General features: G+C 39.1%; 1 protein-coding gene across 1 annotated transcript in view; it reads right to left on the bottom strand.

Annotated features, from left to right (window-relative positions):
- The window catches only part of Rorb (RAR related orphan receptor B), a 44,862-nt gene that overhangs the window by 5,807 nt on the left and 12,449 nt on the right, over positions 1-26,606 (bottom strand). The window contains exons 3-7 of the mRNA XM_052172787.1: positions 18,036-18,157; positions 16,384-16,516; positions 13,193-13,300; positions 10,737-10,847; positions 7,796-7,908 (exon numbers count right to left, since the gene is read on the bottom strand). Coding sequence (XP_052028747.1) covers positions 7,796-7,908; positions 10,737-10,847; positions 13,193-13,300; positions 16,384-16,516; positions 18,036-18,157 — 587 coding nt within the window. The remainder of the gene's footprint in view (positions 1-7,795; positions 7,909-10,736; positions 10,848-13,192; positions 13,301-16,383; positions 16,517-18,035; positions 18,158-26,606) is intronic.

The following is a 26,606-nucleotide window of genomic DNA, read 5'->3' as shown; positions in this document are numbered from 1 at the left end:
GAACTGGAGACTCCTTTCCAGGTCATAAACTCTTTCCATCTTCTCCTTTGTCTATTCTTGACATCCATTTTTGTGGCACATATCTTACTACCTGGCTATTGGTGGTGACAGTAGAAGCCTGGGATTTAGAATCAGACTGATACCCTCAAGGTACTGCATAATGTAGCCAAGACTCCAAGTAACTTAAAGAGCTAAGTGCTGGTTGTATAGCCCCATGAGGACCAAAAAGCAGAGAGAGAGAGAGAGAGAGAGAGAGAGAGAGAGAGAGAGAGAGAGAGACAGAGACAGAGAGAGACAGAGACAGAGAGACAGAGAGAGAGACAGAGTGACAGAGAGACATACACAGAGAGACTGAGAGAAACAAAGAGACATAGAGAGTGACATAGAAAAAGAGACAGAGAAAAAGCCACAGAGAGAAATTAGCTAGATAGCACAAGATGGATAAATGTAAGGTGTAAAAATCTTAAGGCTTCCTAATTCCAGTATCTTCATGAGTGGGAGCTGCTATTTTTTTCTTTTAAACTTTAGATTCAATCATACTTTTCTACTGTTTAATCTCATTTCATTTATTTTTTTATTTTTTAGCTCAGTTAAACTTGAGTCATGTTATGTGTAATTAAAGAACCCCATTGAATACACCAACCTGCAACTTGAGGAGTGAAGGGTAATATACTGAACTCTATCCTGTTTTAAAGGTGCTTAACCTGATGGGCAGTGCTTGGGATGCTGTGATGTTGGTTTTACGGTGTGTGCTGGCCCATTATAAGCAGCTAAACAGACAGACAAGGACTGGTCTCTTAAGGAGTTCCTGGAAGAGGCTGCCGTGCACTCCTCCCCTTTGCTCTTTGGGCTCTTGCATTCATAACTAACACAGGTTGAAATGGCAAACCATCCTGGGGGAGAGCTGTGTTCTGTGAATTTAGATTTGAAATTTAAAATCTGGAGACTCTGTTAAGGCATTTTGTATAATTCTGCCAGTTCTTGTATTATCCTCCTATGGATTTACAGCTGTGTAGATGCCTATGGGGAACTTCGGGGATGTCCCAGATATGGTTACAAAGTTATGTCACATTGTGATAGTCACTAGGCAATATAAGAATTTGTAAAACAAAATACAGATATTTAAGATTACAGAACAAATTCCTACCCATGTAGAAAAGAGAATAGTGAGATTGAGGACACAACCCACACTATCTGAGCAGGACAGCCTTATTTTCTCTCAGGCCTGACTGCTCATTTCACACGAGATGGACCCCTATCTTCTAGTTACCCAAGTAGAAATTCTAAAATCACACACTTGGGAAGGGATGTACGCATGCCGCCCTAACCTTCCATTCTTAACCAGAGTAGCAACTATTTCTGACCCCGTGGAGAACACAAGGAAAAGGAGTGTGGGTGGATTTCTAGTTTCCCTGGCCCCTTGAGTGTTTGCTGAATGGACACCATGGGCCAAACAGTTGTTTCTTCTAGTTTCACTTCACAATGGGGCTGCTGCCTGGTCCTCATGGGTAGATAGATACATTGGCACTTAGGTGAGAGTGGCCAGGATGAGGCCAGTAATTTTTCAAACACTAACATGTAAAATAGAGTTAAATCTTTCATCTTTTAAGATTTTCCTTAGTAACTTAGGTTCTTATGTTCAAGAAACAGTTTTCTTATTCATGCTATAAATAGACAAAGGGATTAAAAAGTTAGTGATTCTGTTGGTTTCCCAAGCTCAGTCAATCTGGTGCAGGATTCTTGGGCAGGTAGAAGCCTCTGGAGGGGTTGGGAGTGTCTCTGAGTTTATTAATCATTTAGGGGTAGGCACCCACAAATTAATTGTTTAGGTGCTGATAGGGGGTTAGGTTTAAATTCTAACTCTCCTACTCATACACTGGCTCATTTTAGGGGAGGCTTTGATGGCTTGAGTTTTCAATTTATCCTTTTGTAAAGTAAGATAATGAGATTATAGCTTTAAAAACTCAAAGTCAACCTATCTGGATCTATCAGTACAGTGTTGCACATAATGAGTTCTCAGCCACTCTGAATTATTCATTGCTTTGATGGCACATGTAATGTCCAACTTCATTGCTTTTCATTATAATCAGAGCAGTACATTTTTATGCTCCACATTATGTGACATTACATCTCCGATACACATATATTGCATATTTGATCTGTAATAAAGATTTGCGATGTAAATAAAACCACCATGACTTAGGAACACCCTTTCCACGTGAGAATTTTTTTCTGCAGTGATGTTGTGTGAATAGGGCAGGCATTGCTTCCTGCAAAGTTAGAGCTTCATACTGCAGTCTTTCAATTGGAAGGGGAGAGTCATGCTCGGCTCTCTCACTCAGGTAAGAGGTTATGTTTAAATTTAAGGGAATAACAGACTGTATCTTGGCTGGGCAGAAGACATGAACTTCAGAGTCTAAATCAGCAATATTTAATAGAACATAATAGAGAATTTAATGATTCTTGTATTTCTCATTACAATTTAGGGTGGAATCACAACTATGGGCATGTCTACTTGGAGAATTGCTTGGAAAAGGAATATATAATAAAGGATATCTCCTGACTTTAATAACCCAGGAGGCACAAAGGAGAGATGACTGAATTGGTGAAGGCCTATGTCAGACGCACCACCAGCTATGGGCTAGACCCAGAGGCTTCCTGAGGGGGAGAGTGAGAAATGAACTTGAGGACAAGATTGAGTGGAACATCCAGTTCTGGGCTTTGTCGTTGACTGTGAATATAGTGTCAGATCATGATCTACCTTGGACAGGTCCCCTTCTTTTCTGTCTCTGTCCCTATGGTCAGAGCAACAAGAAGGGAAGACATTTAGTGAAGGATAATAAGCAGAGGCCTGAAATGACAACTGTCTTCACAGTTCAGACATTTACTATTGATCTTCCTCCATCTTCAATGCCTCAACAATAGTCCTCCACTGGACCCTGAACCTCATAGATCTTCCCCTCGGAAGCAAGCCCTTCTGTGTCAGGTCAGGCCTCACTACATCAGGACCTGAAACTGGTCTGGATAGCTGATAGAGAGGCTGACCCTTGGACACACATGCCATCAACACTGCATGCTGTAAGCTTCAGTTTAGAAGATCACTCCAGACAACATAGTTATGGTACCCATTATAAGCTTAAGTCTGTGAGATGAGGCAAAAATCAGCCTTTTGTCTTCATCTTGACAATGGAAAAGATCTAAGGAGTCTTTAAAATAACCACACTGGACTGAGCAGTGGAGGGCAAAGAGAATGTTTGAAAGAACCTTTGTTTTTTACTTTGGGACATCAAAGGATGTTATACTTAAGGGATCTTAAAGACCAGGCAGTCCAGCCTACTCATTTCCCAGACAAGAGAAGTGAAGCCAAGAAACAGATGGGCTGCCTCCTCTAGTCATATGGGGCTTAAAAATACATATCTCTATTTATTTTTTCATGAGTTTTCATGAAAGTGACCAGTGTTATCTCATTTCCTGTCTTCTCAAATTCAAGATCCTGCCCAACCTAACTATTATTTATAGTGTGAATAAGCCCTCTACTTTCCTACCTCTATAATGCCCATTCTCCACTTCCCTATCATCTACTTCCATCTTGTGAAAAGTTTCCACTCTTCAGTGATGTTACCAAACACTATTTCTTATATAGACATTACCCTACTGAAGTAAAATTCCCTCTGCCATGACCAATCCTATCCCAATAAAACAGTTTACATATGTCCTTTTATGAACTAGATGGAATACTTATACATTATCTCACTTAGTCTTGTAAGTACCCAAGACATTGCTTACCCTTTCAGTCCTGTTATATAGGGTATTTGGAGTTTTCGGCTAACACGTCCTATAGCTGTGAGTTTATTAAAAATATATGGTATGTATTAATATGCTTTTGAGGAGAGAAAAATCTATTCTCTAACTTTTTTTTTGCTTTTAATATCTTTATAAATGGCAAAAAAATGATTAATAGATAGACACTGAAGGTTTCTAATTAATAGGTACAGACACCTTAATTTCTCAAATCCTTATTAGATTGAAGTTTGGCCCAAAGAATAAAGTATTGCTCCCTAAACTTTAATGTCAAGGTGTGTTGAAAGTGTGTTGGAGTTCATTCTTTCGGGAGGAAGAACGTGTGCCTTTATCTTGTTATTGCCTATAGCTCTTTAGGGTCAATCAGGCAACTGGTAGAAACATTTTTTTTAATTATTATAACAGAGGCTGATTCCATATTTAACCTAAATCTGTGCCCTAGAATACAACATTTTAGTTTTGTATACTTGTCTTTAGAAATAGCTTTAGATTTTTTTCCCATGGGTTTTATAAAGAATAAATGTTGAGAATGGCCATTGTCCCCTGATGTAATAAGGAACCTTTTTATAAAGATGGGAAGAGTCTACAGTGGGTGGAGTGGTTTTAAACCTAGTGAAAAGAATTCCTTTGGAAGAGTTCTGTTGGTGGGTGCTGGTTTTCCTTGGATCATAAATGTTCTCCAAAGGTGCATATGTTAATACTTGCTGCCAGTGGTGTTGTTGGGAGGCAGTGAGATCTTTAGCAAATGGGGCAGAGAAAGGAAGTTAGGTGACTGAGGACAGGGCATTCTGGGGGATATTGGGAGTGTTCCCTTTTCTAGACTTGTACTGGGCATCTGGCTACCATGACATGAGCAAGTTCATTCAATCGTATGTTCTTGCTATGGTGTTCTGTCTCTCCAGAGACCACAATATTACAGAAGTGAACATGGCCTGAAATCTCTAAAACCAGTAGCCCAAATAAACCACCCCTTCTTAGAAGATGTTCGTGTCAGGGCTTTTATCATAGACACAGTAAGCTGACCCATACACTACCCCAAAGATATATAGTACCTATGTCTCAAAAACTGACTAGATGGATTCACTCCTGGCCCCTGGCTCTTGAAAATGGATTTGAAACTCAGACAAATGAAGTTATATATCTGAATTTACTGGGAACAAATGGGAATCTATTCTTCATTGTGTTTTGGTCTTTCCATATTGGCATACAGTATCTCATTAATGTGATGATTATTATAAAGAACAGTCTAAAGAACCCAGCATCTACATATGAACTCTAGTTATGTGTTGTCATCTGGCTCCAGGGAATGGTTCACAAGACATATTCTTATCTAGAGTTTTCCTTGGATCCATTCTTCTGAAAATATTTTTGTTTTGTTAAAAAGAATATAATTGTGTAATTTTATCTGGCTAAACCTAAGAAAGCAGGTTTAAGATAATCCATAGAATCAATGCTGCATCTGTTTACTTGCCATCAAGTATATTAAATTTGTCAATTACTGTCGCTTTTCTAAAACCATACCTAGTTCAAATCATGACCTAGAGGCCAGGATATAGAAACCACAGTAAACATGTAACTGCTATTATTTTATCTCTCTAAGAGGAGCCATAAGCTTAATCTTATAACACATCTGTACAGAAACATGGAATTTTCACCATTTTTGTATAGGTGTTGGGAGCATGGTTTTGGGACAGACAACTTTCCCAAGCAGAATAGCAAAACCTTTTGTTTAATTCTGTTTTAAGACCATAGGTTTACAAGGTAAATGTAGAGACCAAACACAAACAAGAAAAATTTCTGGAGAGAAGAGAAAAAGTGTGGAGAAAATATGGTTAAAGTACATTATATATTTGTATGAAAATGTCCTTATGATATACCGTGAATAATGCATCAAGAGAAAAAAAATCCACCATATCAATTTACTGGATATATTTATATCTATGAGCTAATGGATTATAGACTTACATGCAGATATTCATATTACTGTCTTTTCTGCCCAGAGAGGCTAATCGTTGGTTCAAACTTTACTCTTGACTAGAAGAAAACTGAGGCACAGAGAGCAAGTGTTTTGCCCTTGGGAGAAGTTCTGTCAAAGGGAACTATCACTGCAAAATGGTGTGGAAGTGTTCTTCCTGGTGATGTGTTAATTTTAACAAACTTTATCATAATGAAGCAGCATATTTAACTCGTGGAGGTTTTTTTTTTTATTTTTTATAGCAGTTCTCAGCATGTGCAAAGTAAAATCTGATGATGTCTCCAAATAGTCTTTTACCTCCCCCATTTTTAAAATAAAGAACTCCAAGAGCAGAGTGGGAAGTCTTAATGATAAAAATATAAAGAGTAGGATTCCTATTATCTTTAACCAAGAATAAGTTGAATTTCCCAGTTTCTTACCTTCTGAAGATTTTAGTTAAGAAACCAGAGATACATTAACATTTAAAATAATGTTTTTCCTCTAAAAAAATTTCAGTATTTGAGAAATCAGTTTAAGATTTAAATAATGTTGAATGGCAATCACTGATAATTACTTTTCTTCTGTCTGTGATCACTTTACATTGGTAAACAACTTCCAATCTATTGTGTAACAGTTTCCTCTGAAATTGAAACATTTCATCCTGAGGGAAGCTCCTTAAACAGGGAGGTAAACAACTCAATAGCATCAGGAAGTTCCTGAAACTGTCTAGATTCCCTAGGCCCTTCTCTGCCAGAGTAAGAAATTAAAGTCAGAGACTGGCAGAACTAAGCTGCAAAGAGTATGAAGAGTCGTGCTCCCAAGAAGACTCTGATACTAGACCTGGGAGAGCAGAAACACATAGAGCTAGCTGTCTGGAGGAGGTTTAGACCATTGCTTGGAAAGAACACCTACCCTGTGAGCTGTCTGCAGGGTGTACAGTGTGCTCCAGTTTCTAAGCTTTTGTGATCTGTCACCCAAGCTAGAGTGGGCCTTGGTGATATAGCTGTCTTTGAATCCTTTCTCTTCCTATAAGTAACCTTTTCCCTGTATTCCTATAAGTAATTCCATCAAAACTCTGTGAGTTGGACTCTGGTAGTATGAGTTCCTTCTGAATTTATTAGGCATGTGTGTTGTATTTCTCCAGGAAAAATTGTCATACAACATCACCTCAAAATTCATCATTCTTAATTAAGATAAGTCAAGGAACAGGTGTCATGCTGCATGCATTTACCCCTGGTATGTCCACATGTTGAAATAACCCCAGGGCAAGATCTATACAAAGAGATCAGAGTGGAAGGAAATTAAGAGGTCATCAGGCTGATCTTTCGCCGTGTGTAGGACGTTAAGATACATCCGAGATGTAACCAGACAGTGACAAGAACCTGATAGTGGCAGGTTACTTCACATGGCAGCCCACCCCTGTGTTTGGAGAGGCACACCTGACAGCTGATGCTCCTTTCTACTTTTGAATAAAAATCCAAGTGTTGTTCACCTTGGCCCAGACCGGACTTTATACTGCTGCAGCCTTCTCCTTGCTCAAAGATGAATTTGAAGTCACGTTGCCCTACTTAAGGTGGTTGTTCCTCTGATGACACTGACATACCCAAGGGTCTTTTGTTTTGTTCCCCTGTGCCTTGGTCTCTGATCTTTCAGTATGGCCCTTCTCCAGGAGAGCAATCCTCTCCAGCTAGGCATGATGGTATACACCTATAATCTTGGTATTAGGTAAGCTGAAGTGAGGAGTGCCAGGCATCATGAGTTCAAGGTCAGCCTGGGGGACATAACCAGACCCTGGTAATAACCATTCATTCATAACCAACCATTCAACCAACCAACCAACCAAACAAACAACCAACCAAACAAACAAAATGCAAACCACCTCTTCAAACAAAGCAATTCTTTTCTCAGTGTCTCAAAATTTACTAATCTCCCTTTGAAAAAGCATGTGTTCACATTTATGCAGTCTATGCTGCAGAGAAATTCCCCCCTGTTCATGTAGGGCTCCTTTGGGGACAGCAGGCCTGTGACTCAAAGACTTACCTTTGCCAGGGTCTCATCATCCAGGTGATTCTTCTGAATCACATGTTGAAGTGCAAAATAAATTTTTTCCTGAAGCTTCTGGACTTTTCTTGGTTCTATCAGCCAGGCTCGGTCTGACAAGGGGAAAAGCCAAAGAATAAGGAGAGGACACATAAACTTTGCTTCCTTTACCTATGTATATGAACATGGTATTTCCAGACCATCTCAAATCACGTAGCTATAAGCTGCTTTTGAGTTTGTGTATTTTTATATGAAACATGACTATCTTATAAATAATGAGGTAAAGCTGACCACACATGGTGTAATGACAGAGAAGTCACTTGGTTCAAACAAACTCCTTCTTTGCCTAGTGTTGGTGACTGTTTCAGTGTCTCTTCCTTCCTCCAGACAGTTGCTTAGATATTCTTTCAAACAGAAATAATTTTGAAACCATATAGGAATACTGTTAATAATCACAGCCCTCTTCCTTAGCTTGAGTTATTCCTTCACCAGATATAAAGCTGATGCCTTGCTATCATTTATAGAGCACACACATCAATTTCAGAAACAAACTTCTGAGTCCGATTTTCCTGTATTGAATTAAGTGATCAGTCACCCGCCTCTCTTTTTCTTGGTCCTGTATACTTTCTTTTTCCTAATGAATCCTCTCTCTCTCTCTCTTTCTCTCTCTCTCTCTCTTTGTGTGTGTGTTCTCTCTCTCTCTGTCTCTCTGTCTCTCTCTGTCTCTCTCCTCTCTACTCCCTTCTTTTTCTTTTTTCTGATTAGATTTATACACCAAATATGGTCTTGCATTGTTTCCTTAGTTTAGTCAAGAGACTCTGGGAGTCTCCAAATGCTGAACAAATACTCATGGAAAAGCACTTGGCCATGATCCTCCTGAACATAGTTCAGGTCAGGTGAGAAACTTGACTCGGTAATCCTAGACAAGGCAAGGACAAGTCAAGCCAAGAGTTAAGCAAACCCTTACGTAAGTGAGCACAAAGGACTTCAGTGACAATTGTCAATCAGAATAAATTAAGTTTCCTTTCCCTTCCCTAAGCTATTTGGAAGTAAATAGACAGTAGCTATTAAGTCAAAAGTCTAGGGAAAAGTGGGGTCTGACTTGAGAGGACACAGATCTATCTTCCGTCTCTTGTAAGCACAGCACAATGCCTGGATGACAAAACAGGGCACTTGATATCAGAAAGCCTTGGAGTGTGGGTCGGCTACCAGGTCTGAAAGACTCCCTACTAGGTGGAGAGTGAGACAGAGTGCCTCCAAACTTTTCAGAAAATGAGGAGGACAGCATCAATATTTTTTAAAAGAGCGCAAACAGTTCAGTTGATTTTTAACTCAGGTAGAAGAGCCTTGCCTCCTGGGACGGTCATTTCCATGGCTTTTTCAAGCTGAAGATGGTGTGTCTTCAGCATTTGCTGCTAGGATATTACTGATTTCCATAAACATGTTCAAAGAGGAAAGGGAGTCTTTGAGAGGCTCTTCCTTTGAGTGAGCAGGAACCAGAGTGGGGGCTGTCTGCCTTCTGCGTCCATAGAACCCATCTTCCATGGAGCAAAGCTCGGGGTAGAGAACTGAATGCCATGAGAACATGGGAGGGCATTATTTGGTATGTAGCTGCTATTAAAAAAGGACTTTTGACACCTTTCCTATCTGTGTTTGTGCTTTCTGGTCCTTTATGTTTTGATGAAAACGTCCAAATGAAAATCAGAAACAAAAATGTGAAGACTTGATTGGACTATCAGTGATCATATTGTGAGTAAGATAGCCTTTGCATAGAATGTGTGGAGGCACTTATTTGTGACTATAGGTAGGGTGACATGTCAAAGATATTATTCAGTTCAAACTATGATATTATTTGAAATGTAAATGAATAAAATTACTAATAAAAAATAAAATAAAACTGTGTTAAAACTATTTCTACCAACATTACTGAAAAACATTAGGGTATAAATAAAGAGATTAATCTTAGAGAGAAATGTATTATGGAAGGGATTAATCTGAAAGAGGGAAAGGAGTTCATTCTTCACTTAAGAGATCTGACAATGAGCAGTTATGTTACATATGTAATAGACAGCTGCTTGAGTGGCTGGTCAAAGAGGGAACACACACTTATTATCGCATAAATTTCCACTATATTGTTATGATTATATTTTACTAAGCCATTTATTATGCACTTCAATCTGGCACTGTAAAGTCTGCCCATTGCTAAAGTTTGAGTCAAATCCCTAAATGTCCCATTTTACCTTTGGAAAACAGTTTAGTAAGTTACTGCATTTTAGAGCTAGGGAAGGTTTTAGCCCTGACCCTTTCCAGAGACTTATTGTCTTATTTTATCAGTGAGGTATTTACAGCCTTGGAGTTACACAGATCCATGATGGCATGAAACCGCGTTTGAGAGTCTTCCTCTTCATCAGGCAAGCCCCCCTCCACAGCTAGCCTTCCAGTTGGAAACATTAAACACTGCTAAGGATAGAGGCAATTCATTTGTCTCAAAAGATGATGGCAATGCATCATGGGTAGAGGTTTTTCTAAAAAGGTAATTAAAGTTCCTATACTTGGTTTTTCATTTAGGCATTTTCTGTAAGTTTCACTCTATTAGACTCTACATTAAAAAATTATTTCCTTTATTCTTAAATCCAAAACAGAACCCAGCTGCTCAGTTAAGCCACTATTCATTTTTATTATTTGTTGAGGAATAATTTTGCTTACTTAGATCTGGGTTGGTCCGTGCCACATGTGATATTCTTGTGTTAGGAGGAAAATTGGCCATTAATAAATGTGAAGCTTCTTGCCTTTGCATTGTCCAAAAATATCAAACAATTGCTAGAGAAAATACAGTCCCTTTAAAGTTATTTCTTGAACGCTTTGGCTTGGGATAGTGCAATTGATGTTAAAGATAGTGAAGCAGGTTTGAAAAGAAGGCAAGGGACTGGCACCTTCCTACCTGGGGATATCAGCACAGCAGAGGAGAACAGAGCAATCTCCTCCTCAGTCAGCTGCAAGGAACACAGATTCTTCGCGAAGTCAAATGCTTCATTCACTAGGTCATCAGAACCTAAAAAGAAGAAGAAATCTTAAACAGAAATACTTGAACTTGGAATGGTGCACAGCTAGAAATACCTCATTATCAAGTAGGTAGTGAGGGGTTTGCATATTAGAAACCTAGACTGGACATTTTAAGTCCCTTGCCACATGAAGTGATTTGATGGTCAGAATGAAGAAAGTGGGCCATGTCTTTGCCAGGTAACTGAAGATAATCTTAGTGACAATGGGGTAAAAATACTGACTAACGTGGAGTCCATGTAACCTCAGCTGGGAACACATAACCTGAGTCCTACAAATCTGAAAATATTTCTTCCTAAAAATTATAAGTAAGCTGGATTTGGGGGCATATATGTAGGTGCTGGCACTCAGGAGAACGAGACAGGAGAATGGCAAGTTTGAGGTCAGCCTGGGGACAAAGTGATACTTTGTCTCACCCCTATAAAGTCTCACCAACATGACTGTCTAGACATGATCTGAACAAGGACAACAATAGATATGTCAAAGTGGATGAAGGAAAGACCATGACATCTCAACCCTACACAAAGAGCTACAGATAACTAAGGGATTCTGAGAGTGGGAGAAATAGTCTTCCCCCGGAATTGGTAAAATACCAAATGGTCAGCCCTGAAACAGACATATACTTATACGTATATGCTTGTAATAACAATGAATAAAAAAACGCCATGAATTTGAAAGAGAGCAAGGATGGACATATAGGAGAGTTTGGAGAAAAAGGAAGAAAAAAAATGAAACCATTATAAGCTCAAATAGAAAAGAAAAGAAATTGAAGTGATTTGGGAATCTTTTAGACTAAATCCACAGCTTTCACAGAAAACCTAGAGCCTTCTATCTATATAGGGGCGCTCAGGGAGCATCATTGTGGTGGCACTGGAACCTGGCAGCAGGAGGTATCCAGGGGCTTCAAACTGAGACGTCTTACACAATGCTAATGAGCTTCGTTAATTTTGTGCTCCACACCTCCCCCCTAAATTAGACTTGATTTTTCATTGTCTAATTAAATGGCTCACGGGTCAGTTTCTTAGTTGTCGTGGATTTTGGCAAAATAGCATTGTATCTCTGCACTGATCTCTGTAAATGTTTATTTGATGAAGCTGGAAATATCCTGAAGCCGCTCGCCAAGAAGGCTTTTCCTTCTTTCTTGAAAATCTAGCCTCGACAAGGACATGGATGCGTATCAGCTGCAGAAGGGGAATGTTGCCAGCCCATTGGGCTTGCTGTTGGCTGCCATATCAGCTAACAGCACAAGGGGTGAAAGGGCAGTGGCTTCTTTGGTGTCCATGGGCAGCTATGGAACAAGAGGCCCTATCATCTGTTCAGACCTTTCCTGGCACCAGCCCATCTTTGCTAATGTTCTCATCTGTGCCTGCCTCATCCTGACGACTGGATGTGAGGATACTCAGCACCTCCAAAGACTGATCCTGCTTTTGTGGCTCACAAGAATGGTCTAGGAGCTACTCTGACCAGGTCAGTCCCAACTGTCTCTGCTCCCAGAAGCTCACGTAGTTCACAGTCTTCTGGGTAAGAACCAAGTACAGCAACAATCTCTTGAGGTAATTACACATGGTTATTGCTCTTTATCTTAACCAATGATTCAAATTTACTTAAGAAACTTACAGGTCACTCCTATAGACCACCAATGGGCTGCACAATATGCTCTCCATAGAGCAGTTAAGCAGCAGCTAGAAACATGAAGGTCATACAAAGAGTGATCTAGAGTGGACTGTGATAGTTTGTATATGCTCATCCCAGGGAATGGCAATATTAGAAGGTGTGGCCTTGTTGGAAGAAGAGTTCTACTGTGGGGATGGGCTTGGAGATCTTCCTCAGATGCCTGAGGATGCCCAGTCTGTTCCTGGCTCCCTTTAGATAAAGATGTAGAACCCTCAGCTCCTCCTGCACCATGCTTGCCTGGATGCTGCCAGGCTCCTGCCTTGATAACAATGGACTGAACCTCTGAACCTGTAAGCCAGCCTTAATTAAATGTTGTTATTTATAGGACTTGCCTTGATCATGGTGACTGTTCACAGCAGTAAAACCCTAACTAAGACATGGACCTGGTTTATTTAGCATCAGACTTTATTTCCATAAGGTGGTAGTTGTGCCAGTTTTAATAAGGTTCATAGTTCTCTCCTTCTTTCCTGATTAGGAACTTTAATTACAGGAACTGGAGAGTTGGGTAGAATACAGGACACTCACCTGGTCCAATGCCAATCAAAGAATGAGATCCTAGCTTCTACCAAAGAATCAAGGCATATATCACTTGCGGTTTCAGTCTAAGTATACAGAAGCTGAAGACATTTAGTAAAATTGTGTTGCCATCCAAGAGAAACTTACCTAAGGCTTTGAACATTTGCATTCCTCCATATTTTCCTTCAAACAGAACAGTGTTGTTTAATGGGTTGAAGGCACGGCACATTCTCACTAAAACCACTTCCAAGCAACCTATGAGATAAAATAATTAAAAATGCACATGTGTATGTCATATATCCAACAATAAAGTGATCCTTAGTACATACTATATAGAGGTAAATGAATTAAAATGCCTATGTATATATCATATTTCCAACAATAAAGAAGTCTTTAGTGCATAGTATACAGAAATAAAAATGTATACATGAATGTCACTTATCCAACAGTATTATACAATTAAAAGAATTAAAAATATATAGGTATATATCATATATTCAACAATAAAGTAAACTTAGTGCATATGAGGCAGGAAACATTTTAGAATTTTACTGTTTTGATACACGATCTCCTTATGTAGCCCATGTCAGCTTCATACTTAAGATCTCCCTGCCTCAGCCCCCACATTCTAGGATGTGCCATCAACCTAGAACATTTAAAGAGATTCCTTCTTCAAAAGTAATCATTTTAGGGGCCCAGAGAGATGGCTCAGCTGTTGAGAGCATGTGTTGCTGCTAGGTTCCCAGCACCATGTCAGGAAACTCAAACTCCAGGTTATCCTATACTGTCTTCTGAAGGTACCTCTACACAAGTGCAAAATTATTATACACAGTAATAATTTTAGAAATAAAAATATTTTGATACTTTGCTAAAGAAATAAAGATAATATATTTCAAAGATGGCTAAAATGGAAGGCAGATAATAATTCTTTCCTTTTTGTTTGTCTTTAGACTAATTTTAAATTTCACTCCAGCCTTTGAACTTTTATAATTGATAAGTGGTCCAGGAAGGACTTGTGTCGGCCACATCTAGTCTATGAGCTTTGGTATAAAAAGGGTTACTTCTGATAGATTCACCTTTGAATTTTTGCCACATGAAATAGCAGCAATAGGTGTTTGAAGTAATTTCATTCAGTCTTGCATTGTGTAAGACCAAGGAAAGTTCCCAGCACATAGTAGGTGCTTAATAACATTTACTGAATTTAGTTCTACTGTCTTTGTCCTCTCAACATGAATTTATATCCTGAGGAACTATTGCTGCCTAGTTTCGCCATGAATTGGAGATGTGAGCTTTGCCCTATTTGAAGGTGAGAGACTCCAGAGTGCCAAATTCTTGTGTCAAGATCTTATAGCTGATTTGGTTGCATCTATGGGATCTTCCTTATGCCCTCACTTTATGTTTGTGTTTTATTTCCCATGCTTTGCTGAATTTTTGTTACTTTTAGTCTATGGGTATAAAGACAGGAGAAGATGTACAAATATTAATCCAGTATGGATTAATGACACCAATGGAAGAGATACGATTTACTGCACATCTGCCCTGTGGAAGAGTTTCCTGGGCTCCTTACAATCATTATCATAGCTGCTGCTAGTAATGACCATTTCAAGAGAATTTCACATAGATTCATGTAAACAGAAATTATAGGAGGCTTTGAGGTGCTAAGTACCTTTACACTGAAGGCAACATTTATACAGGAAACGGGATATGAATGATCATGTAATTCAATGGCCCCAAGTACCATCCATGAATTGGTAATATATGAATCTCAGAAATGCACTGAACTGGGTTCCCCTTTAAAGGGGAACTGAATTCCGTAGTCTGTGATGATGGGTGCATTTCTGAACTGTTAAAAAGCTCCTTTGCTGAATTTGCTACAACTTCTAGTTTGTGGTTCTAGTTCTACTCTTTATTTTGAAGGTTAGAACACTGACATCTTAAGGTGTTTGTTCAAGGCAATACTTCAAATGAGTCAGATGTTATTATTTGACCAGAGTCACAAAAATGTCACCTATTCCATATGTTTCCAAAACCTTATTGTAGAAGCTGTGCCTGGTATGTTTGATCCTGAATATGCTTTCATGATACCATTAACTGAGAGAGATGGTATATATAACCTCATGTGACTTCCTAAGGTATGTCAGAAAACTATAAGAACACCTGCTGTGTTGTTTTGAAATTCTGGCTTCTGGAGTCTGGTGACTATACTGTCTGGAAGTCCAGGCCATCTGCAGAGGAGACATTTTTCTTACAGGGACAGCAACTGAAGCCCTAACACAGAACCTTTGCTGATGCCGTCCAGTCACAGCAGATTGTGCCCCATGCGAGCAATAAAATGGATTCTCCTGACCTGGTGGCAATTGTCTCATTGCACACCAAGAAAATAAGCACAGTAGGGACAAACCATTCTTCTGAGCTCTGTAAACTGTAGCCTTGAGAACAAAATAAATAAATGATTAACCAAATTTTAGGATGGTTAGATAACCGGTAACATTGCAATCAGTGCTTGAGTCAGTGTTTGCTCATTTCTATCGCTGGTTAAAGAATCAACATTATGTTACTGTAATAGCTCTATGTGGCCTATGTTCAAATGCCAGCTTTGTCATGGTTTGTGATACTGAACACAACCTTTTACTCGTTTTGACCTTTACCATCTTTGCTTCAAGTCTGAAACAATACCAATCTCATAAGAATAAATGAAACATCTATTTTCCGTGTGACTGAGTCCAGGAAGAGGAACCCAAATGTTATTGTGTTTCAATTTCCTTTTCAAAAGGATCCAAGAAAGATACAAGTACTTTTTGGGGGTGGGTGGGTGGGTTAAGACAACAACATCTTCAGTATTTCCTGTGTGTTAAAGAGAACATCAGAGAAGGAAGGAAGGATCCCAGCACAGAGGAGTTTCTTGCAGTAGGTCCAGACTGCAGGCTATTATCATTAAAATGATTGGAAGTGACCACAGAGGCCGAGCTCAGCCAGCTTGGATGTTTTTGTTCTCTTGCAGGAGGCAAGGAGCTGGTTTTAGCGCCAGCTCAGCAATTCAGCCACCTTGACATGCTAATTACTTTCACTGCCTGTCAAGCCGGGCATCTCAGCCCCTGCAATTAATAGCTCTACTTTTCAATAAGCAAAATTGTATTTGACTTCAAAGAGGAGAAATGAATGGATATCAGGGCGTTTTTTCCTTTTTTTTTTTCTTTTTTTTATTACCGAGTTTCCTTAGGGAGTTAGGTGACTGCGTGGGTGGCTACCTGTGGAAGCAAGATTTTCTAGGACCCTAGAGTGCTGAGGGCCAAAACAGTCTCTGTCTGAAACAGGCCCCCACACGTCACAAGGCTCACCTGACTTCAGAAGTAAGATCTGATCGTTCTGACACAGCTCCATGAAGCCTGTTATCCGCTTTGCGAACTCCACCACGTACTGGATGGCGTGGGTGATCTGGATGGCACATTGTTGCCACAGAGCCTCCCTGGACTGAAGCAGAGAGGAAACAGCCCTTGAACTGACTACTTTCCTAGGAGATGATGAAATTCACACGCCCCGCCCCACTCGTCACTGCCACCCAAGGTGGGAAGTCATTGTTTTTCTTTCTCTTTGAATTAACATGAATTCCATTGTTCTCAACCGGCAAAGTACCAAAGCTAAACAAGTAGAAACAATGTCCATAGAATGCAAAATATGTATTTTTCTTTACCTTTTTTCTCCATTTCTTACTGTAACACACTCAGTCTTAGCTCACTAGCTAAAAATAAAGCCCATGTTCAGCAATAGTGAGTGATTCTATCCTAGCATCCACCATAATACTGTCTTTATGGGAACTTAGCGGACACTGAACATAATATTTTTTTTATTCGATATAATTTTTAATTTACATTTCAAATTATTTCCCCTTTTCGTTCTTTTCCCAGAATTTAAGAAAATAAAATCCTGATACAGTGGTTGTTGATTATTTTCTGGGGGAAGGAAGAGTTTCACCATGTAGTTCAGGCTGGCCTACAATGAAATACAGAGCTCAAGGGGTATCAGATTCATAAATTCCTTCTTCCTTGCCTTCCCGAGTGCCGGCATTGTAGGCAGAAGCCCCCAAACTTGAGTTATAAATTGCTTTGTTTGTTCATTTTGCTTTTGTATAAAAGAAATTCCATAGGAAAGAGGAGTTCAGATCAAGTCACCCTAATAAGTAATACATAACCTCAAATATATTTTAATACTCGAGTTATTTTCTTTGAACTAAGAAACTAAATCTATGTGACTGTGAAGTGTGCCTTTTGTAGATCTTATGTCTGTTTTCATAATTATGTAAAAGTAGCAAGAATTAGATCAACATGTTGTCTAAATCATATGTTTCCATAAACACATTTATTTTTACTAAATTTCCACCAACTGGTAGATCTTGTGGTTGCCAACCTCAGTCCTGAAGTCAAGTAACAAGAATCCTGAGCCCCCAGGAGCAGCTTCGTCTCGTAGACATGTCTAGTGTGCTCAGAGAAACAGGATTATTACTGATGTTATGGTGAACTACTCTTCTGTAGCACTATTTTGCGGAATGTCCGGCAAGAATACAAAGGTAGAATGCATGGTTCCCTGTTTTTGTTTAACCACCTTTGGGCACCATTCTTGCAAAGATAATCTAATATCATTTGATTTTTGGCTTAATCCATAGTTACCATGAGAAGTTCCCAAACACTTGATACAGGTACCATCTCCCCGGTCATTCAAATAGGGGCATAGCTTTCAATCAGGGCAGCTTGCCTTCTAGAGAACTTTTGGCAACAAGCAGACATTTTTTTGGTTTCCACAACCATGTGAAGGTTGGTCTGTTGTTGATTCCTTCACTCAGGTGAAACTGGAGAGGCCATGAATGGCTTGTATAATGTACACAATAACCGAACAGCGAAGAATGCTCAGGTGTAAAATGCCAATAGTGCTGAGATGAAGAAACCAGAAATAGGCAACCACAAAGATACCCCACTCCCCATGGTTCGTAGAGTACCTTGCTTTGATACGCCTTTATTTCTTCATAGGTGTGGGTCTGCCATGCCAGCTGATGTAGCTCTTCCATTGTGTACTGACATGTCTCCAAATGGGACTTAATGATGTTCTGTGCAATTCGATCTATGAGAAAAATGAATCATCAGTTTGAGGTTGCTGTGAATGAGACATTTTTCAGTAAGAATGCAGCTCGTGAAGAGCTAAGTACACAGTCATATGAGAACATCTGAACTCCACCTCTTATCTTAAAACATCCAAACTCTTTTTGTCTTTCAGTCAAAAGTTTCTCATCTCCCTCTTTGAATATAGCTTTGGTGTCTCAAAAATTTTAAAGCATGCAAATAAATGTTCACCTTTGAAACACATATTAAATTACCCTACTGTTCAATTTTTGGCTGACAATCTCAAAACAGTTTAACATACATCACAAATACCCAAAAATGTTTTGAAAAATCACTGCAATCATATTTTATACCAGATGGAGGGGATTAAGTATACATTTTGGACTCATATTTTTTAAAGAATAGGATGAAATAATGCAATGAAAGGGAAAGGCTATATATGTAAAAAAGAGAAAGCAAACACCTAATGTGTTTACTTCATACATTATTAGGAAAACATGGTTACTCTATGCATTAATAGAAAAACAAAACACCCAAATGACATACATTTCCATCTCCATTTGGCACTATGTATGTATTTCTCACACTTAATAGCCAGAGTCAGGTAGAGACAAAATAACATTGGCCTGAGAGTGGTAACTAATGACGTTCGTTCATACAGCCATCAAGTTCAATCTTTTAGTTTTTTTCATGTGATGAAACTTTTGTCAAAAAATTATAAACAAGAAAATGATCATATCAACAAAAGGGAAATGACAGGTTGTGTTTTGGGCTGTTTGCCTCTAGTAAGTTGTAGTTTATACTCTTTCTTAAGTCACTGTCCTTTTGGCTTTGGTTGAGTGATGGAGCAGACAGGAATGCTCCCCTGAAAATCAGCCATGAGTCACCCGTGTCAGATGGAGCTCACTGGAAGTTCTTTACAGGTCCACATGCTGTTTGAATGCATGCAAAAGAGGAAGAGTTGAGAGGCCAAAGTACTCAGGAATCCTGTAATGTGAAGTGCGCACGGAATGAAGAGGACCATGTCTGCCTGGTAACTACTGTTCTTGCAGAAGTGTTCTTGTGTTTCATGTGCTTTTGGAAACGCAAACTAGTTTTAATTCTAAATGGTTTTACTTTAGTTCTCTAGGATAGGTCTCCAAGTAATATGTAAATGCCCTGTTTGTCCCTTGCTGTTGTTTCTGGGGTATATGGTGTGAAGTTGGTTGAGTTTCAGTGACAAAGGGGATGGAAATAATGTAAACTATGTTTCTAATGAACTTTCTAAAATAAAATTCTCCAATGAGCCCATTGGAAACTTGGAATAAGTGTTGATTATACACTTATTTAGACCTATTCAATACAGTTATTGCTGGGGGAACATTCTTTGTGATTTCTCACCACGGAAGCACTGTGAAGAGTTGGATGGAGACAAAAGAGCATTATTTAATATTTCACTTAGTACTACTGATAGGAGGCATTTCAATGCATGTTTGCAATTTTCAAATCTGAACTATAAAGGGACAGAGATAAAGACACTACAGAACACTAACTTATGATGCTGATCGTATTCTGTTGGTTTCAACCTTGACATTTCTAGCCTTTTGGCATACTACACTACAAAATCCTTTCCTTATAAATTCTTATATTCAAAGTTTATTGAATACCCTCCTATATTATAAAGAAGGGTGAGAATTACTCTCTACATTATATTAAAATAGATTGGGAAGTCATGGTTCATTATTTTTCAATTTTATTTGGGAAGTCTAATTATTTATATTATAAAAAATAGATATCTCTTCTCCAGCAGTTATGCAATGAAAACCTAACACGAAAGATTTACAATTTTTAGACCTAGAGTGGCTTATTTTCATCTTCAAAGGTATGCTGATTTGGTGGTGACGCACAGGCTTCAGGGTTTATAAGCAAAACTAGAACTGCTACTTAGAATTGCATTGTAACTGATGATGTCCTCCTCCAGGTTATCTTCTTGGAACTATGGACCAAAGTTTAAGAATCCTGTGGTCTTCTGCCACTTGACACTTGTAGTTTTAAGGAATACTGGAGAGGAGTGAAGGGACAGTCAGTATGTAGAAGGGCTAAGAAAATTGGAGGTTAAGTGTACACTCACGTCTGGACTTGGTTGCTTGTGCACTTGTGGTGAAGGCTTTCCTGCCTCTCTGTAGCCTCATGCAGTAGGACTGGCAAGTCATACTGTGATTTTCACTTCTGGTGTTGAGTCCTGATTCTACCCAGTCTCATAGTGTGGTTATTTTTATGAAACTGTCTCAGACCCTTCAAGACTAAATATTTCAAGAACTGGAAAACAATAGTACTAAGAAGACAGAGGTAGACATGCACACTAAGCTAGGTCATTTCAGATGTTATATGTTATACTTGTACAACCTTTAATTCTCCATCATAAATTAGCCTTTTCAGTTTTTAATGTTGTTACTGTAGAAACAAGGGTTAGAAAGAGCAGGCAACTCTGGACTGGTTTACAAGGAGTTTGCAAAAGCCATTCTGGAGTCAGTGCCATCTTTTCTGTTAAAAGGTCCAATATTTGTGACACTGAGTGTGTGGAGGAGATGGGGAGAAGCAAGGCTATATGGGGGTACAGATTGGAGTGTGAATAACTGAGTAACAAGACCCAGGCATTACTTCTCTGGGACTTTAGACTTTGTCAGCAGGGAGTCAGAGGATGCTGTGAAGGAGGAGGGTGACAAGATTAGAGTTTTGGTTCAGAAAGGTGATCTCTGCTGTGGCAAAGAGAAGGAGGTGTGCTAGGAAGTGTGTGAACAGCATTAGGTTGTTGTGAAAATGTAGGTAAGATGTTCTGGAGAAGGTCATGATAGAGAAGGCTAGTTCTGATAGAGAAGGTGTCGATTCTGAAAGAAAATACGCAAGACCAGAACCCAAGGTAATAAAACAAGAAACATTAACAATAGCAGAAGTTTAGCTGTTGTTGACTTACATACATAGGTTTGAAAATCTTCACACATCCTTACATAAATACATCCATCATGTTCCATCAAATAACCACCCAAGCATCCTTTTACCCCTTCCTTGATTCCCAGAAGACCCGAGAAAAGCTAAAGTTGATCTTTTGGTTTGATAACCTTAAAGCCTACACATTTAGAATTGAGAGAAGCGAACATTATAAATAGGTGATGAGTTTCCACATCTCTGTGATGAGAAGAAGTCAAATGCCTTTTGAACATAAGGCTTACACATGGCAGTGGGGGGCTACCACTGCAGCGTGTGGTAGGACTGTGTGGAGAAACTAACTTGGCCCTTTCAGGGCTCGGGCCAGTAAAGCACAGGGCAAAGCTAGTCTTGCTCTTAAAAGACTACGGCCAGAGGGCTCACTATGTCCCTTAGAAAGATGCTTGAACATCAGAGCAAGATAGTTTTCTTGGACTAAGAGTCTGCAGTTGTGAAAAGGACTCAAAAAGAAAGGACAAAGGAGAGACAGTGAGTGCAGTATGCTAAGTTCCTGCTGGGAGCCAAAGGAGCTTCAAGAGTTCCTGCTTGAAAAAAAAAAAGAGAAAAGGTAATAGCAGATTCAGTCCCCTCTGGGGACCAGCCACATGAGAAAGTCCAGACAAAGGAGGCAGAGGAGAAAGAACAGAGGCGATGGAATCTTACTGGGCAATCACACACCCTTCATCTGGTACCCTGACTTGGATTGCAGCTGCTTCTCAGCAGGTGGCTTTTATTGGTTTCTTTAACTAGCTTGGGCTGAAGATGGTACATGTTGAAAGACATGTTGGCATGAGCTGTGCTGGAATAATGAGTTCAACAGGAATATGACAAACTCTGCCATGTCTAGAGGTGGGGTCCATGGAGCCTGTGCTTCCTGAGATCAGGGGGAGGAAGGTGATTCATCAATGCTGGGAAAGGGACTTCTAAGGACAGCTGTGAACACTTTGTAAAGATCCAGTACACATGCTCAGTAAAGCAGAGGGTGCTTAGTTCACTGAGAGTCTCAAAGCTGCTTTAATTGCTAGTAAAATGATGTTGAAGAATGAGAAACACAATATAATAGGTTCAATCCTGTCTTCTACTCTCAATTACAAGGAGGAACAGTGCTGATTCTGGCTCAGGCGAGGGAAACTGGGTGCGTAATTACAGGTTAATATTGAGACCATGTTCCTTATTTTGCATTGATTAACTGCACAGAACACCCCTCTGCCTTCCTGAATGATGAACATACATTTTCCCCCTTTCATTGACATTATACGTAGATTTAGATTGTAGTGGAAGCTTATTTGAATCCATGTTATAAAATTAGTCAATAGAACTTGTAAGTTCCTAAATGAATTTAACTGTGTGAGACAAAAAAAATTACAATGGGTAGGCAATTCACAGAAGATAATAATCCATGAAAATTTTCTGTCATTTTTGGTGAAAAGATATAAAACAATATTACTAAATTGTCACACTTCCCTCCAAAATTTTAAGGGTAATCTTAACTCTACTTATGATGTGGGCAATAAGGAAAGAGAAATTAAAATTTTTAAGGGGAAATGGAATAAAATTGATGGTAATTCTCTGTACTGTTTGTAATAATTATGGAAGTCTGGGGCTGGAGCTAACCTCCTTCCTCCATTTCCAAATGGTCTGTGCCTAAATAATCCTACAAGTCTCTCTCTCTGTCCCTGTCCTTGTCTCTGTTTCTCTCTGTCTCTCAGTCTGTGTCTCTCTCATGTGTGTCATTGTCTCTCTGTCTCTCTGTCTCTGTCTCTCTGTCTCTGTCTCTCTCTCTCTGTTTCTCCCCCCCTCTCTGTGTATGTGTGTGTCTCTTTCCCTTTCTCTCTGACTTCCATACTTTTTGTCCATTGTGCGTCCTTCTCTTTGTAATGTATTCAATGAGTCAAAGTGAAAAAGGAATCCTCTTTAAGGTACTTTCAGCATGGCGTGGTTGGGATGAAGGGACAGTTAGTCTCCATAGCTAGCTAGAGTTTTCAAGGTCAGACTAGATGCCATAAAAAGATGGATGAAAAAATATTTTGAAGCAAAATTACAGAAATGCATGGGAAATAACTTTCCTTGCATACCAGTTGAACAATAAAGCAAAGTTTAGGAGCAAAACCACCCATCGCCAGGTTCAATGTGAAGCAGGCCACCTCTGCTTCAGCAGGGAAGAAAACTGACAGGCAAGGTGACAATTTCATGTTTGTAGCTGTGATGTTATAAAACGGGGACCAGCTTGCAGCTCCTAAAATAGCAAATGACCTTCTGCAGCTCTGATTCCAACCACTCAGCGGGGTTTTTTTTTTCCTCTCCACCAAAGTGGCTTATTTTAGCTCTCACTAGACATTTCAGCAAATGGTGCTCTCCAAAGGCTACACTGTCTCAGCCGTGGGTCCCACATCCCACATCCCACAGGTGGTTTCATTAGGATCCGGAGAGTTGAGCTTATCTTTAAAAACAGCTGCTATTAGTGTTATTACCAGGAGCATCCAGGGCTGACTTCCCAGAGTAGAGAAGACTGCCGTGGAGACGACATGGCTCTGGAGGGCTGACACCTGTGCTCCCCAACCTCCTCCTTTTCCCACCTCAAGATAAGGGATAGTTTTTTCTAGGTGAACTTTTATAAGAGAACTTTTTTTTTTTAAAGTTTGGAAATATTTTTGTAAAATACTGTATTCTAGCCTCAGTCAAAACGATTAGTGGATTTTTAAATTGCCATTTGCCTTAAGGATCTGGAGAACGGCTAAGAATTCTGTTTAGTTTATGTTCCTCATGTGAATGTGGTGTGCTTAGGGAATTCACTTTGAATTAATGTCAGGCTATCTCCATGGGCCCTCTGACAGCAGGTTTAAGCCCCTGTGTTAGGTTTCATTGTATCAAGGTTTGCCAGGTCCCATACTTTGAGGCAGTAACTATACTATAATACACTATAATATATCAAGCCAGCTGGTTGAAAGGCAAAGCACCTAGCCAAACGCACATTTTGCTTTTTGCTAGTGAATCATACTTTATACCTTTCTGTAGTTTAATGGAACTTTATACCTTTCTGTAGTTTAATAGTACAGTGGTTTCTTATTGTCAGTGATGGTGTCAGTTAAAACCTTCTGATATTTTGAGTTTCTAGTTGGAATGCATGACCTTTAGCATGAATGCAGTTAAAACATCAGTAACCCTGAAGCCTAAATGGTCAATGTATTAGTAATCCATTTACCTTTAATGAGACAGAAGCTTTAGCATTTACGGTTCGTGTTCTTGTCAGTGAGAATTGTTGGCAACAATAATGTATGTGTTGTTTATTGGCTCAGTCCATTGTCTGGGCTTCATCACTTTCCCCAATGAGTCAGAAGAGTTTACTTTTCATAGGAGTTCTATTGTCAACTCATATCAGAGAGTAGCAAAATTGATTTTTTTTTTTTACTCTAGACAAGCACCAAACGATGTTTTTAGAGTTTTTAGAAAATAATATGTTAACAAAATATGAAGTTATGTCATTTTATAGTTTGTAGTTTATAGTCTAGTTATGGAGTGCTGAAAGTATGACAGAGCACAAATATGAAAGAATGAACATAGGAGAAATTAGATTAATGTTGGCAGTGATAACATGTGGCAAAGGGTGGATAAAGAGAGAATTAGAATTCTTAACATTTTCTTCATATTCAAAAAACCATATCATATATAACAGCAGAAGGTGAGAAGGGGAGAAATTTAGAAGAAATAAACGAGCACATGTAAGCATCTGTATTTAAGCTGTGCTGATTCAAAAAAAACCATAGCAAAAACAAATTAACTACCTAAGAGGATGCTTTCTCATTGCTGGCTGGTTGAAAGCTGTTTTGGATCATGCATCCTTTGTTTTATTTCAACAGTGCATGTGTAATTTTTGGGAAATTAGAGTTTTCTTTCTTGAAACCGGTTGGCAACATTGAGAAAGAAGCTATTATGAAAACATCCCATTTCAAAATTAACTTTCAAAGTAAAAGACCTCCTCCACAGAACAATGGGGAGAAACGGGCGTGCTTAAGTGTCCTACAGTATCCAGCTTTGAGGCAGCTGTATTCGAAGATGGGGAAGTCGAATACAAGCCCTTTGCAACTTCTGGTTTATGCTTTTGAGAAAGTCAATTAATCTCTAACTGTCCTGGTTCCATCCATAGGAAAGTTTAGCCACAGTGACACTGTCTTTGGCGCTGGAGGTCTGAGAGTCTCTCTGGCACATTTTGTTCTGTTTGACTCATGCAAGATGCATCCTACCGAGCTAAAGACAGTGCAGATCCTAGCTTTAAAGGCACACTGGAATTCTGACATGACAGGCACAGACAATGGAGTACAAAGCCAGACAGAATCCTTCCTTATTCCCCTTTAAGAACTGCACCTCCCCATCCTGCCCAGAGGACGGTTAGAGGATCACAGATGATGGGATCTAATTATAAAAATTGCTTAGGGCACCACCAGGATTGATGTTTATTATCTGAATTTTGTTGACACATGGATTGATTGTTAATTTAGATGGAAGCAACCGCCCTCCCTTTCTCACTACCGTTTTGGAAGTTTAGTCAATACATTTCTGACCTTTGGAAAAAAATAATTTAGAAGTAACCTTTGGATGATCACATTTATATTTTCAAATATTTAATGTAAATCTTAATAAAATATCTTGATCATTTAAATAACTTATTTAATTAGCTGGCTTAAAATAGTGCTTTTAAGGAGTCCAGAACAAAACTATCCAAAATGTTTGAACAGCCTGCTTACAAAGGAGTCTAACAGTTTCTTATGTACAGAACAGGTTTTTCTAGGCCTCATAGTCAGGGTTCAAGTTTAAAGAGTAAATTAATTTCCCTTAGTATTAAGGACATGTTGTCAAAGGAAAACTTATACCCCAAACAAACAAACAAACAACTCCCCCCCAAAAAACAAAATTAAAAAATTTCCAATTATACAGGTTTCTTTGTATGTTAACCTTCACAGAAATAAAACCTCTTCTAGTTGGTGCTAGGCTAGGAGTCCCAAAGAGTACTGATTTCCATCAGTCTGGTGATCAATAGGCATTTATTGCTTCTACTGCCACTGTGGTGTTTTGATCCTAATTCTTAAAAATAAACAAAAACAAAAACAAAAAAACTGGACACTTGAAAACAGAGCAAAATTTGTGGTGTTGCAACAAGCGATCAAGCCAAGGTCAAGGCTTGGAGTAAGGGGAAAGTGTGGCTTGCTGCAGGAGAACGCTTGGGAACACAATTCCAGGTGGTGTTGTCAGTAAAAGCCGAGTCACACATCACCTTGTAGGTCCTAGCATCCCTTTCTATAAACCAAAGACCTTGCTGAAATCTCTCCCTTTCTTTACTGTGGAACATTTCATATCTACGATGTCTTTTGAAATTGAGTGTATAAAATGGAATTGCTTTTCCAGTGGCTTCGATGCTTTCTTCCCCCTTGGCTGGCAGATTTTAGAATCTTCTTATGAAGTTTTGAATCCTGAGTCAAGAATTAATCCTA

The sequence above is a fragment of the Apodemus sylvaticus genome, chromosome 1 (genome assembly GCF_947179515.1).
Source record: "Apodemus sylvaticus chromosome 1, mApoSyl1.1, whole genome shotgun sequence".
NCBI lineage: Eukaryota > Metazoa > Chordata > Mammalia > Rodentia > Muridae > Apodemus > Apodemus sylvaticus.
Note: the sequence above shows the minus strand (reverse complement) of the source record. Positions and strands in the feature narration are given on the sequence as shown.